General features: G+C 43.7%; 1 protein-coding gene across 1 annotated transcript in view; it reads right to left on the bottom strand.

Moving 5' to 3' along the window:
• Nucleotides 1-15,545, bottom strand: part of PAN2 (poly(A) specific ribonuclease subunit PAN2) — a 616,232-nt gene that overhangs the window by 128,454 nt on the left and 472,233 nt on the right. The window contains 2 exon segments of the mRNA XM_053705507.1: nucleotides 5,620-5,679; nucleotides 6,882-7,025. Coding sequence (XP_053561482.1) covers nucleotides 5,620-5,679; nucleotides 6,882-7,025 — 204 coding nt within the window.

The raw sequence follows: 15,545 nt of genomic DNA, 5'->3' as shown, positions 1-15,545 counted from the left end.
CATCCTTTACTTGTGGGATACCAATACCAAAGCTTTAGGACACGGATGAAGGGAGGGACAAGACAGGTACCTTAAACGGAAAGGCACCACTGCTTGTAGAACCTTTCTCCCAAAAATAGCCCACGAAGAAGCAAAAGTATCAAATTTTTAAAAATTTGGAAAAAGTATGAAGCGAAGACCAAGTCGCCGCCTTACAAATCTGTTCAACAGAAGCCACTGCTCTGGTAGAATGAGCAGTAATTGTTTCGGGAGGCTGCTGGCCAGCAGTCTCATAGGCCAAACGGATGATGCTTTTCAGCCAAAAGGAAAGAGGTAGCAGTCGCCTTCTGACCTCTCCTCTTACCAGAATAGATAACAAACAATGAATGTGTTTGTCTGAAATCCTTAGTTGCTTGTAAATAGAACTTTAAAGCACGAACCACATCAAGATTGTGTAAGACGTTCCTTCTTCGAAGAAGGATTAGAACACAGAGAAGGAACAACAATTTCCTGGTTAATATTCTTATTAGACACAACTTTAGGAAGAAAACTGGGTTTGGTACGCAAAACTACCTTATCTGCATGGAAAACCAGGTAAGGTGAATCACACTGTAAAGCAGATAACTCTGAAACTCTTCGAGCAGAAGAGATAGCTACCAAAAACAAAAAACTTTCCAAGAGAAAAGCTTAATATCTATGGAATGTAAAGGTTCCAACGGAACCCCTTGCAGAACTGAAAGAACTAAATTCAGACTCCATGGCGAAGCCACAGGTCTATAAACAGGCTTGATTCTGACTAAAGCCTGACTAAACGCTTGAACGTCTGGTACCTCTGCCAGACGTTTGTGTAAAAGAATAGACAAAGCAGATATCTGTCCTTATAAGGAACTAGCTGATAATCCTTTCTCCAATCCTACTTGGAGAAAGGACAATATCCTGGGAATCCTAATCTTACTCCATATGAGTAACCCTTGGATTCACACCAAAAAATATATTTTCGCCAAATCTTATGGTAGAGCTTTCATGGAGTCCCAGACTGCACCCCAGCCCAACAGACTGGCGTCGGTCTTTACGATGATCCACTCTAGTCCGCGCAAACACATTCCCTGAGGCAGGTGATCCTGAGACAACCACCAGAGAAGAGAATCTCTGGTCCCCTGATCCAGCTGTATTTGAGGAGACAAATCTGCATAATCCCGTTCCACTGTTTGAGCATGCATAGTTGCAGTGGTCTGAGGTGTTTCCGTGCAAAAGGGACTATGTCCATTGCCGTTTCCATTAGTCCGATTGTCTCCATACACTGAGCTACAGATGGCCGAGGAATGGAATGAAGGGCTCGGCAAGTGATTAAGAGTTTTAACTTTCTGACCTCCGTCAGAAATATTTTCATTTCTACCGAGTCTATCAGAGTTCCTAGGAAGGAAACTCTTGTGAGAGGGGAGAGAGAACTCTTTTTGATGTTCACCTTCCACCCGTGAGACCTCAGAAAGGCCAATACAATTTCCGTGTGAGACTTGGCTCTTTGGAAAGTCGACGCCTGAATTAAGATGTCGTCAAGATAAGGCGCCACTGCTATGCCCCGCAGTCTTAGAACTGCCAGGAGGGACCCTAGCACCTTTGTGAAAATTCTGGGAGCAGTGGCCAACCCGAAAGGAAGAGCCACAAACTGGTAATGCTTGTCCAGAAAAGCGAACCTGAGAAACTGGTGATGATCTTTGTGGATAGGAATGTGCAGATACGCATCCTTTAAATCCACGGTGGTCATATATTGACCCTCCTGGATCATTGGTAAGATTGTCCGAATGGTCTCCATCTTGAATGATGGGACTCTGAGGAATTTGTTTAGAATTTTGAGATCCAGGATTTCTGAAAGTTCCCTCTTTCTTGGGAACCACAAACAGGTTTGAGTAAAAACCCAGCCCCTGTTCCGCAATTGGAACTGGGCGGATCACTCCCATTGGATGTAGGTCTTCTACACAGCGTAAGAACGCCTCTTTCTTTGTCTGGTCTGTAGACAGATGAGAAATGTGGAACCTTCCCCTTGGAGGGGATTCCTTGAATTCTAGAAGATATCCCTGGGATACAATCTCTAAGGCCCAGGGATCGTGTACATCTCTTGCCCAGGCCTGAGCCAAGAGAGAGAGTCTGCCCCCTACTAGATCCGGTCCTTGATCTGGGGCTACCCCTACATGCTGTCTTGGAGGCAGCTGCAGGCTTCTTGGCCTGTTTACCCTTGTTCCAGCCCTGGTAAGGTTCCCAGGCTGACTTGGGTTGGGAAGCGGTACCCTCTTGCTTTGCAGCAGGGGAGGATGAAGTGAGACCGCTCCTGAAATTCCGAAAGGAACGAAAATTATCTTGTTTGTTCTTTATCTTGAAGGTCTGAAATAATCTTTCAATTCAGGCCCGAAGAGGGTCTTTCTTTTGAAAGGGATGTTCAAAAGTTTGGATTTTGACGACACATCGGCTGACTAGGACTTTAGCCATAGCGCCCTGCGCGCTAAAAATGGCGAAACCTGAATTCTTTGCCACTAACTTAGCTAGTTGTAAAGCGGCATCTGTGATAAAAGAATTAGCCAGCTTAAGAGCCTTAATTCTGTCCATAATATCCTCATATGAGGTCTCCGTCTGGAGCGCTTCTTCCAGCGCCTCGAACCAGAAAGCAGCTGCAGTAGTTGCAGGAACAATGCACGCAATGGGTTGGAGAAGAAAACCTTGTTGAACAAAAATTTTCTTAAGTAAACCCTCTAATTTTTTATCCATAGGGTCTTTGAAAGCACAACTTTCTTCAATTGGTATGGTTGTGCGTTTAGCAAGTGAAGAAATGGCCCTCTCCACCTTAGGGACCGTCTGTCACAAGTCCCGCATGGGGTGAGATATGGGGAACATTTTATTAAAAACAGGGAGGGGAAACGAAGGGAATACCTGGTCTATCCCACTCCCTAGTAACAATATCCGCAATCCTCTTAGGGACCGGAACACATCAGTGTAAACAGGAACTTCTAGGTACTTGTCCATTTTACACAATTTCTCTGGAACCACCATAGGGTCGCAGTCATCCAGAGTAACTAATACCTCCCTGAGCAATAAGCGGAGGTGTTCTAGTTTAAATTTAAAAGCCGACATATCTGAATCTGTCTGAGGAGAAACCTTTCCTGAATCGGAAATTTCTCCCTCAGACAGCACATCCCTCACCCCAACTTCAGAGCATTGTGAGGGTATATCGGATACGGCTACTAAAGCGTCAGAATGCTCAGTATCTGTTCTTAAAACAGAGCTATCACGCTTTGCAGGTAACACGGGCAGTTTAGATAAGAACTATGAGAGGGTATTATTCATAACTGCCGCCAAGTCTTGCAAGGTAAAAGAGGTAGACGCACTAGAGGTGCTAGGCGTCGCTTGAGCGGGCATAACTGGTTGTGACACTTGGGGAGAGGTTGACGGCCTAACCTCGTTACCTTCTCTCCGAGAATCATCTTGGACCACATTTTTAAGTGCAACAATATGTTCTTTAAAATGTATAGACATATCAGTACAAGTGGGACACATTCTGAGAGGGGGTTCCACCATGGCTTCTAAACACATTGAACAAGGATTTTCCTTGGTGTCAGACATGTTTAACAGACTAGTAGTAAAACAAGCAGGCTTGGAAATCACTTTAATCAAGTAAAAACACACTTTGAAAAAAACGTTACTGTGCCTTTAAGAGATAAAAAAGGCACACAATTTTGCAAAACAGTGAAAAATGCAGCAAACTTTTCGAAATTTTTACAGTATGTACATAAAGCATTAGAAAGATTGCACCACTAGCAATAAAAACGATTAACCCCTTAATGCCCAAACCGGATCGACAGTAAGCCAAAAGACCGGTTAAAAAACGATCAGCACCTTGCCACAGCTTTCTGCTGTGGCCCTACCTGCCCTTAGGAACCAGATTTGTGGGGAAAAAGCTTCTTATAGGCCCTCAAACTGCAGCCGGACCCTCCGTGTGAAACAACCTGAACTTCTAGTCAAATATAACTGCGCATCTGAGGCGCAAAATTAGGCCCCTCCCGCCTCACTACGGCGCTTGTGAGGCCTAAAGAAACACTCCCAAGTGTTTTAATAATAGCCATGTGGGTAACAACCCCTGAAAGAAACCCAAAGGAACCTTCAAAGTGTCACAAAAAAACAATATTTTCAATAAAAACTTTGCCAAGAAAGTAGTGTCAACCAGCATAAACCAGCCCTGTTATGTAAGCTTGAAATTCCATACTTAGTCTCTGAATACAGCTTACCCTTCCCTCATGGGGATATTATCAGTCTTTTCTAGCATTATCACAGTCTTGTCTAGAAATAAATGACTGAACATACCTTACTGCAGCCTAAACCTGCAAACCGTTCCCCCCCCAACTGAAGTTTTCTTACACTCCTTTGTGGGAACAGCAGTGGATTTTAGTTACAACATGCTAAAATCATCTTCCTCCCTGCAGAAATCTTCATCTCCTTTCTGCTAGAGAGTAAATATTACACACCGGTACCATTTAAAATAACAAACTCTTGTTTGTAGAAAATAAAAACTACATTTTTTCCACCACATTCCCTTTACCCTTCCGATTGCTTAGAGCCGGCAAAGAGAATGACTGGGAGGTGGAGCTAGAGGGGGAGCTATATGGACAGCTCTGCTGTGTGCTCTCTTTGCCACTTCCTGTTGGGAAGGAGAATATCCCACAAGTAAAGGATGAATCCGTGGACTCGATACATCTTACAAGAGAAAACCCTGTTCAATAATCCCTCTTAGGGGATATTAACCCTTGATTCCAAGATACTAAAGGAGTCTCACCGAGACCCTTATTTTTCATGTGAGTTTGCAGGAACAAATGAGTTACAGTACATTCATAAAGTAGTAAAATGAAACGATCTTACCGGAATCTACACCGTGGAACAGGAACATGGCCCTTCAAGTATGACGGATAGTAGCCTCTGCTATGGACTTGAGAGAAGAAAGCAGGCAGTGAAGCGAACTTAGACAATGCCGATTCCTTGAGTTGCTGTTAATATGAGTCGGGATGGTTTCGCAGAAAGTCTCTTCCTGCTTCTCCGGACTCTAACTTTTATCCAAGCCCTCACAGAGACTGACAGGATTACTTAAAACTCCCATCCCATGTTGAAGAGTACTACCCTCCATAAGAGACAAAAACAAGCTTCTGACACTACTCTGCCAACCACCTGGGACGAAAGGCAAATAATGATTGGGGGATGAGGGAAGTGGGAGGAGTATTTAAGCTTTTGGCTGGGGTGTCTTTGCCTCCTCCTGGTGGCCAGGTTCTGAATTCCCAAAAGTAATGAATGCAGCTGTGAACTCTTTCCATTTATAAAGAAAATAGAGGTGAATTGGAAAGTTGTTTAAAAATTGCATGCTCTAAATCATAAAAGAAAAAAAAAATTGTGTTTCATGTCCCTTTAATATTTAATTAACCCTTTAAGGACACAGCATTCAGTTTGCTCAATTGTTTTATGATGGAAAAATTCCGTCATATGTCCTTAAGAGGTTAAAATAATCAGAAGGTTACAAATGCACTTCTGGGGAAACTATAGCAAAATGTTGCCAAATACAATAAGCTCTGCATTCATCTAGTGTCATAGTCCTGTCAGTATTCTTACCTTATCAATAGGTTCAATAAGGAAATCATTAAAAAGGTACCACTGCTGGTGTGTCACCCCCTAGTAATAAGAAAATAAAAAAAAAAAGCTCAGAACAGTGAGTTGTAAATCGGTTTATCAGTCATTTGATAATGAATAAATGTCTTACTGCGATCACTACTTAAAAGGAACATGAACCAGACGTTTACAGGAAGTATACACTTGTGCATAACTTCTAAATAAGGAGAGACTGTTGTCTAAAGAACTCTTACAGCTCCCCTGGTGGATAGTGATGCATGTGCACCAACATCACACACTGCAATGTGTCCATCAGCCCAAGTAAACAAGAGAAAATATATGTTCCCAAATAATTCATATACCGATTGGCACCAGCATTTCTCTGGCAGTCAATTACTTTGTCAGAGATACATTTTAGGGAGCCATTCTTTGAAAGGCGCAGACTTGAATATGTAAAGCAGACATCCTCAAAACTTGGCCCTCCAGACGTTTTGGAAATACATTTCCCATGATGCTCAGACAGCATATCAGCTGGCTGAGCATCATGGGAAATTTAGTTCCAAAACCTCTGGAGGGCCAAGTTTGAGGATGTCTGATGTAAAGTGATAAACATGGTATAGTATTACACCCTTGTGTGTGCTAAGCATTCCATCTTCATTTAACCACCACTTTCTCTCAAAGGGACAGTAAATGCCTTATGATTACAAGTTCAAGCGGTTGACAGGTAGATAGACATTGCGCATGCTTTAGGTGTTAGTTTTCATTTTGCAGGCAGTTTAGGGAGTTACGGTGCTCCAATACTCAGCGTAAGGCTTAATACGCCTGCATTTTGTGGCGAGGTGAAAATGGAGTAAGATTTCTCAATTTTCGCCACGTAAGTCCTTACGCTGTATATTGGATACCAAACTGCGCGGCCTTTCGATATCAGTCTATGCGCCAAAAAACTACGTCCGAAGGGTGAAATATACGAGCGTAACTTCTATGTTACGCCGTATATAGGATACCAAACCATCGCAAAATTTGGCATCACCGGCTTTTTCGGGCGACGCTGCATATCAGATCAGGCCCCTAGTCGGAGAGACTCATTCCGTACTTGCCAGTAAGATAGAATATTTGGTATCCTACTAAATTGTCATAACTCAATGTTTCAAATTAAATATTAGTTTTAGAATGTTTCAGGCATCACAACATTTCTAATGAAAGTCAAAACACTGCTCTATGTATATATCAAATTTAAATTTGCATCATTCTCCAATACAACTCACTTCTTTCCTTTGATGATACGTCTCGCCCACTTTGATGTGCGCTACTAGACTTCCACTGGCTCGAGGGTCCAGAATATGTGCAACTGTAGCAGTTAGATCATACACATTTGTTGATTCCTCCTTTTCCTCTTCTGACTGATTAGGCTGCATGGAAAATAAGTTTATCAAGTTAAACTGGCTCAATGTCCTTAGCATACTTCTGGCACCATTTCATGCATTTATATTTACAATATTCTAGTGTGGTCTCCAGTTCATAGAAATTATTTTATATAGAATCATAGCCAGAAAGATTTCCTAAGCAGCAAACACATTTTAATATCAAGGTGAGTATTTTTTGTAGAGATCCAATAATAGTAAAAAGCTACGATAAAGGAAGCAACAAAACTAATTTTTCCTCCCATTTTTTTTCCATGTATGCTAGTATAGACAATGAGAGTCATTTTCTAAATGTCAAAGCAAAAAGGAAATTTATGCTTACCTGATAAAATGTATTTCTTCTACGATACGACAAGTCCACGGATTCATTCTTACTTGTGGGATATTATCCTCCTGCTAACAGGAAGTGGCAAAGAGCACCACAGCAAAGCTGTATATATATAGCTCCTCCCTTCTCTCCACCCCCAGTCATTCGACCGAAGGTATAGGAAGAGAAAAGAAAAGCTAAAAGGTGCAGAGGTGACTGAAGTTTTGAAAAAAATAAATATAATCTGTCTAAAATGACAGGGAGGGCCGTGGACTTGTCATATCGTAGAAGAAATCAATTTATCAGGTAAGCATAAATTTCCTTTTCTTCTACTAGATACGACGAGTCCACGGATTCATCCTTACTTGTGGGATACAATACCAAAGCAACAGGACACGGATGAACGGGAGGGACAAGACAGATAACTAAACGGAAGGCACCACTGCTTGAAGAACTTCTCCCAAAAATAGCCTCCGAAGAAGCAAAAGTATCAAATTTGTAAAATTTGGAAAAAGTATGAAGGGAGGACCAAGTCGCAGCCTTACAAATCTGTTCAACAGAAGCATCGTTTTTAAAAGCCCATGTGGAAGCCACAGCTCTAGTAGAATGAGCCGTAACCTTTTCAGGAGGCTGCTGTCCAGCAGTCTCGTATGCCAGGCCGATGCTTTTCAGCCAAAAAGAAAGAGGTAGCCGTAGCTTTTTGACCCCTATGTCTTCCAGAACAAACAAATAAAGAAGATGTTTGACGGAAATCCTTGGTCGCTTGTAAGTAAAACTTAAAGGCCCGAACCACGTCCAAGTTATGTAACAGACGCTCCTTCTTAGAAGGAGGATTAGGACACAAGGAAGGAACAACAATTTCCTGATTAGTATTCTTATTTGAAACAACCTTAGGAAGGAATCCAGGTTTAGTACGCAAAACCACCTTATCAGAATGGAATATAAGATAAGGCGAATCACATTGTAACGCAGAAAGCTCAGAAACTCTTCGAGCAGAAGAGATAGCAACTAAAAACAAAACTTTCCAAGATAACAGCTTAATATCTATGGAATGCATGGGTTCAAACGGAACCCCTTGAAGAACATTGAGAACTAAATTCAAACTCCATGGCGGAGCAATAGGTTTAAACACAGGCTTGATTCTGATTAAAGCCTGACAAAAAGACTGAACGTCTGGGACATCCGCCAGACGCTTGTGTAGTAGAATTGACAAAGCAGAAATTTGTCCCTTCAAGGAACTAGCTGATAATTCCTTCTCCAATCCTTAGAGAAAAGAAAATCCTAGGAATCCTAAACCTACTCCATGAGTAGCCCTTGGATTCGCACCATTAAAGATATTTACGCCATATCTTATGGTAAATCTTTCTAGTGACAGGCTTGCGAGCCTGAATCAAAGTATCAATGACCGACTCAGAGAATCCCCGCTTAGATAAGATCAAGCGTTCAATCTCCAGGCAGTCAGCTGCAGAGAATTTAGATTTGGATGTTGGAACAGACCTTGGATGAGAAGGTCCTGTCTCAATGGAAGTTTCCACGGTGGCAGAGAGGACATGTCCACTAGATCCGCATACCAAGTCCTGCGTGGCCATGCAGGCACTATTAGGATTATGGATGGTGGAAACATAAGTCAGGTTGAACGACCAAGGTACTGCTAGAGCATCTATCAGTACAGCTTTGGGATCCCTTGACCTGTAACGAGGAAGTTTGGCATTCTGACGAGATGCCATCAGATCCAATTCCGGTGTGCCCCATTGATGAATCAATGATGCAAACACCTCCGGATGGAGTTCCCACTCCCCCGGATGAAAAGTCTGATGACTTAGAAAATCTGCTTCCCAGTTCTCTACTCCTGGGATATAGATTGCTGATAGATGGCAAGAGTGAGCCTCCGCCCATCGGATTATCTTTGAAACCTCTATCATCGCTAGAGAACTTTGTTCCCCCCTGATGATTGATATATGCTACAGTCGTGATATTGTCCGACTGGAATCTTATGAATTTGGCCAAAGCCAACTGAGGCCACACCTGAAGCGCGTTGAATATTGCTCTCAGTTCCAGAATATTGACTGGTAGTAGAGACTCCTCCTGAGTCCAAATACCCTGAGCCTTCAGAGAATTCCAGACTGCACCCCAGTCCAAGAGGCTGGCGTCCGTTGTCACGATTACCCATGCTGGCCTGCGGAAGCACATTCCCTGGGACAGATGATCCTGTTACAACCACCAAAGAAGAGAGAGTCTCTGGTCTCTAGATCCAGACTTATCTGAGGAGATAAAGTCACATAATCCCCATTCCACTGTCTGAGCATGCACGGCTGCAGTGGTGTGAGATGAAAGCGAGCAAACGGAACGATGTCCACTGCCGCTACCATTAATCCAATGACCTCCATACACTGAGCCACTGATGGCCGAGAAATGGACTGAAATGCTTGGCAAGTATTTAGAATCTTTGACTTTCTGACCTCCGTCAGAAATATTTTCATGTCTACCGAGTCTATTCCCAAGAATGGAACTCGTTAGTGGAACTAGCAAACTCTTTTCTACATTCACTTTCCAACCGTGAGTTCTTAGAAACGCCAACACGATGTCCGTGTGAGATCTGGTCAGATAAGTTGACGCCTGGATCAGAATATCGTCCAGATAGGGTGCTACTGTTATGCCCCGCGGCCTGAGAACCGCCAGAAGGGACCCTAGCACCTTAGTGAAGATTCTGGGAGCTGTGGCCAACTGGAAAGGAAGGGCCACAAACTGATAATGTTCGTCCAGAAAGGCGAACCTTAGAAACTGACGATGATCTTTGTGGATAGGAATGTGAAGATACGCATCCTTCAGGTCCACGGTGGTCATATTGACCCTCCTGGATCATTGGCAAAATCATTCGTATAGTCTCCATCTTGAACGATGGGACTGAGAAATTTGTTCTTGTTCTAGTTTTGGAACTGAGCAAATTACTCCCATGGTATAGAGGCCTTTTACACAGCGTAAGAACGCCTCTCTTTATGTCTGGTCTACAGACAAACGTGAAAGATGAAATCTCCCTCTTGGGAGAAAATCCTTGAATTCCAGCTGATACCCATGGGACACAATTTCCAATACCCAGGTATCCTGAACATCTCTTGCCCAAGCCTGAGCGAAGAGAGAAAGTCTGCCCCCTACTAAATCCGGTCCCGGATTGGGGGCTGCCCCTTCATGCTGTCTTGGTAGCAGCAGTGGGCTTCTTGGCTTGTTTACCTTTATTCCAGGCCTGGTTAGGTCTCCAGACTGACTTGGATTGAGCAAAATTCCCGTCCTGCTTTGTAGCGGAAGAGGAAGTAGAGGGTCCACCTTTAAAGTTTCGAAAGGAATGAAAATTATTTTGTTTAGCCCTCATCTTAACAGTCTTATCCTGAGGTAGGGCATGACCTTTACCTCCAGTAATGTCAGAAATGATTTCCTTCAATTCAGGCCCGAATAGCGTTTTACCTTTAAAAGGAATAGCTAAAAGCTTAGATTTTGATGACACATCAGCAGACCAAGATTTCAGCCATAATGCTCTACGCGCTAAAATGGCAAAAACAAAATTTATGCTTACCTGATAAATTTATTTCTCTTGTGGTGTATCCAGTCCACGGGTTCATCCATTACTTGTGGGATATTCTCCTTCCCAACAGGAAGTTGCAAGAGGACACCCACAGCAGAGCTGTCTATATAGCTCCTCCCCTAACTGCCACCCCCAGTCATTTGGCCTAAGACAAGCAAGAAAAAAGGAGAAACTATAGGGTGCAGTGGTGACTGTAGTTTAAAAATAAAAAACACCTGCCTTAAAATGACAGGGCGGGCCGTGGACTGGATACACCACAAGAGAAATAAATTTATCAGGTAAGCATAAATTTTGTTCTCTTGTAAAGGTGTATCCAGTCCACGGGTTCATCCATTACTTGTGGGATACCAATACCAAAGCTTTAGGACACGGATGAAGGGAGGGACAAAGCAGGTGCTTAAACGGAAGGCACCACTGCCTGTAAGACCTTTCTCCCAAAAATAGCCTCCGAAGAAGCAAAAGTATCGAATTTGTAGAATTTAGAAAAAGTGTGAAGCGAAGACCAAGTCGCCGCCTTACAAATCTGTTCAACAGAGGTCTCATTTTTAAAAGCCCATGTGGAAGCCACCACTCTAGTGGAATGAGCTGTAATTCTTTCAGGAGGCTGCTGGCCAGCAGTCTCATAAGGTTAACAGATTATGCTTCTCAGCCAAAAAAGAAAGAGAAGTTGCCGAAGCCTTTTGGCCTCTCCTCTGTCCAGAGTAGACAACAAACAAAGCAGATGTTTGACGAAAATCCTTCGTAGCTTGTAAATAAAACTTTAAAGCACGAACCACATCAAGATTGTGTAAAAGACGTTCCTTCTTTGAGGAAGGATTAGGACATAATGAAGGAACAACAATCTCCTGATTGATGTTCTTATTAGATACTACCTTAGGAAGAAACTCAGGTTTGGTACGCAAAACTACCTTATCTGCATGAATGAGAAGGTCCTGCCTCAATGGAAGCCTTCACGGTGGCAGAGAGGACATGTCCACCAGATCGGCATACCAAGTCCTGCAAGGCCACGCAGGAGCGATTAGAATCACTGAAGCCTTCTCCTGTTTGATCCTTGCAATCACCCGGGGAAGGAGAGCAAATGGTGGAAACACATAAGCTAGGTTGAACGACCAAGGCACTGCCAGTGCATCTATCAGTTTCGCCTGAGGATCCCTGGACCTGGATCCGTACCTTGGGAGCTTGGCATTTTGTCGAGATGCCATCAGATCCAATTCTGGATTGCCCCACCTGAGAATCAGAGAGGCAAATACCTCCGGGTGAAGTTCCCATTCCCCCGGATGAAATGCCTGCTCAAAAAATACGCCTCCCAGTTGTCCACTCCTGGGATGTAGATTGCTGACAGATAAGAAGAGTGAGCCTCCGCCCACTGAATTATCTTGGATACCTCTATCATCGCTAAGGAACTCCTTGTTCCTCCCTGATGATTGATGTAGGCCACAGTCGTGATGTTGTCCGACTAAAATCTGACGAATTTGGCCGAAGCCAACTGAGGCCAAGCTTGAAGTGCATTGAATATTGCTCTCAACTCCAGAATGTTGATGGGAAGTAGAGACTCCGCTCGAGTCCACACTCCCTAAGCCTTAAGGGAATTCCAGACTGCACCCCATCCTAGTAGACTGGCATCCGTTGTTACTATCACCAATGAAGGTCTGCGGAAGCACGTCCCTTGGGACAGATGATCCAGCGACAACCACCAAAGAGATACTCTCGTCTCCTGATCCAGATCTATCTGAGGAGCCAAATCTGCATAATCTCCAGTCCACTGTTGTAGAGGTCTGAGATGAAAACGAGCAAACGGAATGATGTCCATTGCCGCCACCATCAATCCAATTACCTCCATGCACTGGGCCACTGATGGCCCGAGGATTGGACTAAAGGGTTCGGCATGTATTCAGAATCTTTAACCTTCTGACTTCCATCAAGAAGATTTTCATGGATACGGAATCTATTATAGTTCCCAGGAAAGGAACCCTTGTCTGTGGAATTAGTGAACTCTTTTCTAGATTCACCTTCCACCCATGAGTCCTTAAAAAGGACAGAACCAAATCGGTTTGAGACTTTGTCAGTTGGTAAGACGACACCTGAATTAGAATATCGTCCAGATAAGGTGCCACTGCGATGCCCCGCGGTCTGAGAACCGCTAGCAAAGACCCTAGAACCTTTGTGGAGATCCTGGGTGCCGTGGCGAACCCGAAGGGAAGAGCCACAAACTGAAAATGTTTGCCCAGGAAAGCAAATCTTAGAAATTGGTGATGATCTCTGTGGATAGGAATGTGAAGATATGCATCCTTTAAGTCCACGGTAGTCATATATTGACCCTCCTGGATCAATGGTAGAATTGACCAAATCGTCTCCATCTTGAAGGATGGGACTCTGAGAAACTTGTTTAGACTCTTGAGATCTAAAATGGGTCTGAACGTTCCCTCTTTTTTGGGGACTACGAAGAGATTTGAGTAAAATCCCTGCCCCTGTTCCTGTATTGGAACGAGACAAATAACTCCCATAGTGGAGAGGTCTTCTACACAACGTAAGAACGCCTCTCTTTTTTTCTGTTCTACAGACAATAGTGAAAGAAGAAACCTTCCCCTTGGGAGGGAATTTTTGAACTCCAATTGATACCCCTGGGACACGATCTCTAGTGTCCAGGGATCCTGAACATCTCTTGTCCAAGCCTGGACAAAGAGAGAAAGTCTGCCCCCTACTAGATCCGGTCCCGGATCGGGGGCCGCCCCTTCATGCTGTCTTGGGAGCAGCAGCGGGCTTCTTGGGTTGTTTACCCTTGTTCCAAGCCTGATTGGGCCTCCATATGGTCTTGGCTTGTGCCAAGTTCCCTTCCTGTTTAGTGGACGAGGAAGAAGGGACCCCCTTGAAATATCGAAAGGAATGAAAATTACTCTGCCTCCTCTGCTTAGACGTCTTATCCTGAGGGAGGAGGTGACCCTTACCTCCCGTAATGTCAGAAATGATCTCTTTCAATTCAGGCCCGAATAGGGTCTTTCCTTTGAAAGGAATAGTCAAAAGCTTTGATTTAGAGGATACATCGGCAGACCAAGATTTTAACCATAAAGCTCTATGCGCTAGAATGGCAAATCCTGCATTTTTAGCCGCCAACTTGGCGATTTGAAAAGCGGCATCAGTAACAAAAGAATTAGCCAGCTTAAGGGCCTTAATTCTGTCTAGAATTTCCTCTAAAGGAGTCTCAGTATTAAGAGACTCTTCTAAGGCGTCAAACCAAAAAGCAGCCGCGGTTGTAACTGGTACAATACAGGACGTCGGTTTCAATAGAAAACCCTGGTGAACAAAAAACTTCTATAGAAGACCTTCCAATTTTTTGTCCATAGCATCTTTGAAAGCACAACTGTCTTCAATAGGAATAGTTGTTCGCTTAGCCAGGGTAGATATAGCTCTCTCCACCTTAGGGACTGTTTGCCAAGAATCCCGAACAGTGTCAGATATAGGATACATTTTCTTAAAATTAGGAGAGGGTGAGAACGGGATACCCGGTCTTTCCCATTCCCGCAAAATAATTTCCGAAATTCTCTTAGGAACTGGAAAAACATCCGAATAAGTAGGGACCTCTAAATATTTGTCCATCTTACACAATTTCTCTGGTGGTACCACTATAGAGTCACAATCATCCAGAGTCGTTAAAACAGGCGGAGGTGTTCCAGCTTAAATCTAAAGGACATGACGTCCTAGTTAGTCTGAGGTAATGCACTCCCCGATTCAGAGAGTTCCCCCTCAGACAGAAGTTCCATACCCTCCAACTCAGATCCCTGTGAGGGTACATCGGAGATAGCCATCAAGGCGTCAGAAGTTGCAGGGACCACATGGGTCTCAGTCCTGCTACGTTTGCCCTGTAACACTGGCAACTTAAATAAAACTTCTGTGAGGGTGGATGACATAACTGCAGCCATATCCTGCAAGGTAAATGAAGTAGACGCCGTTGAGGAACATGGCGTAGTTTGCGTGGGCCTTAAAGGCTGACGCTTGGGAAGAAATTAGTGGCATATCTGAATTAGAAAATATCTTCTCTTTACATTGTAAGGCCCTCTCTAAACAAGTGTCACATAGGATAACAGGGGGTTCCACAATGGCATTTAGACACATAGGACATGTGCTTTGTTCAATGTCCTCCATGATACACAGCAAAACAAGCAAAGTTGGTCGTTTAAATACATTTTTAATAACAGAGTAGGTACTGTGTCTTTAAAAGAAAAACCATCTCTGTAACAAAACGTCCGTATAGGCCAAAAAATAAACCTCCTTAATTAATCTTATGTACCTCCTAAGTCATATAGCTTTTAAGGGGACAAATAATACAGTTTATAAGACAAAAAGCCAAACTCAGTCACCCCGCTGCGGCTCCTACCTCCACCTGTGACAAGACCTCTCACCCGGCTACAGACGCCTGCAGTATATGTCCAGAAGCGCACTAGGAGCTGAGAAGAAGAAAGTGCTGCTGTCCCAGCTAAAAACAACTGCGCAAAAGCGCGCTAACACCAAGCCCCGCCCATCGTGGGCGTAACCAAGTAGCAGAGAACCACAAACAGAGCCGCCATGTTTCGGAAACATAATAATTACAAACGTTCCCTTTCTTGTCGGCATATTCCTATATTCTCCC

The sequence above is a fragment of the Bombina bombina genome, chromosome 3 (assembly GCF_027579735.1).
Source record: "Bombina bombina isolate aBomBom1 chromosome 3, aBomBom1.pri, whole genome shotgun sequence".
Taxonomy (NCBI): Eukaryota; Metazoa; Chordata; class Amphibia; order Anura; family Bombinatoridae; genus Bombina; species Bombina bombina.
The sequence above is the reverse complement of the archived record's forward strand: the minus strand, read 5'-3'. Positions and strand labels throughout refer to the sequence as shown.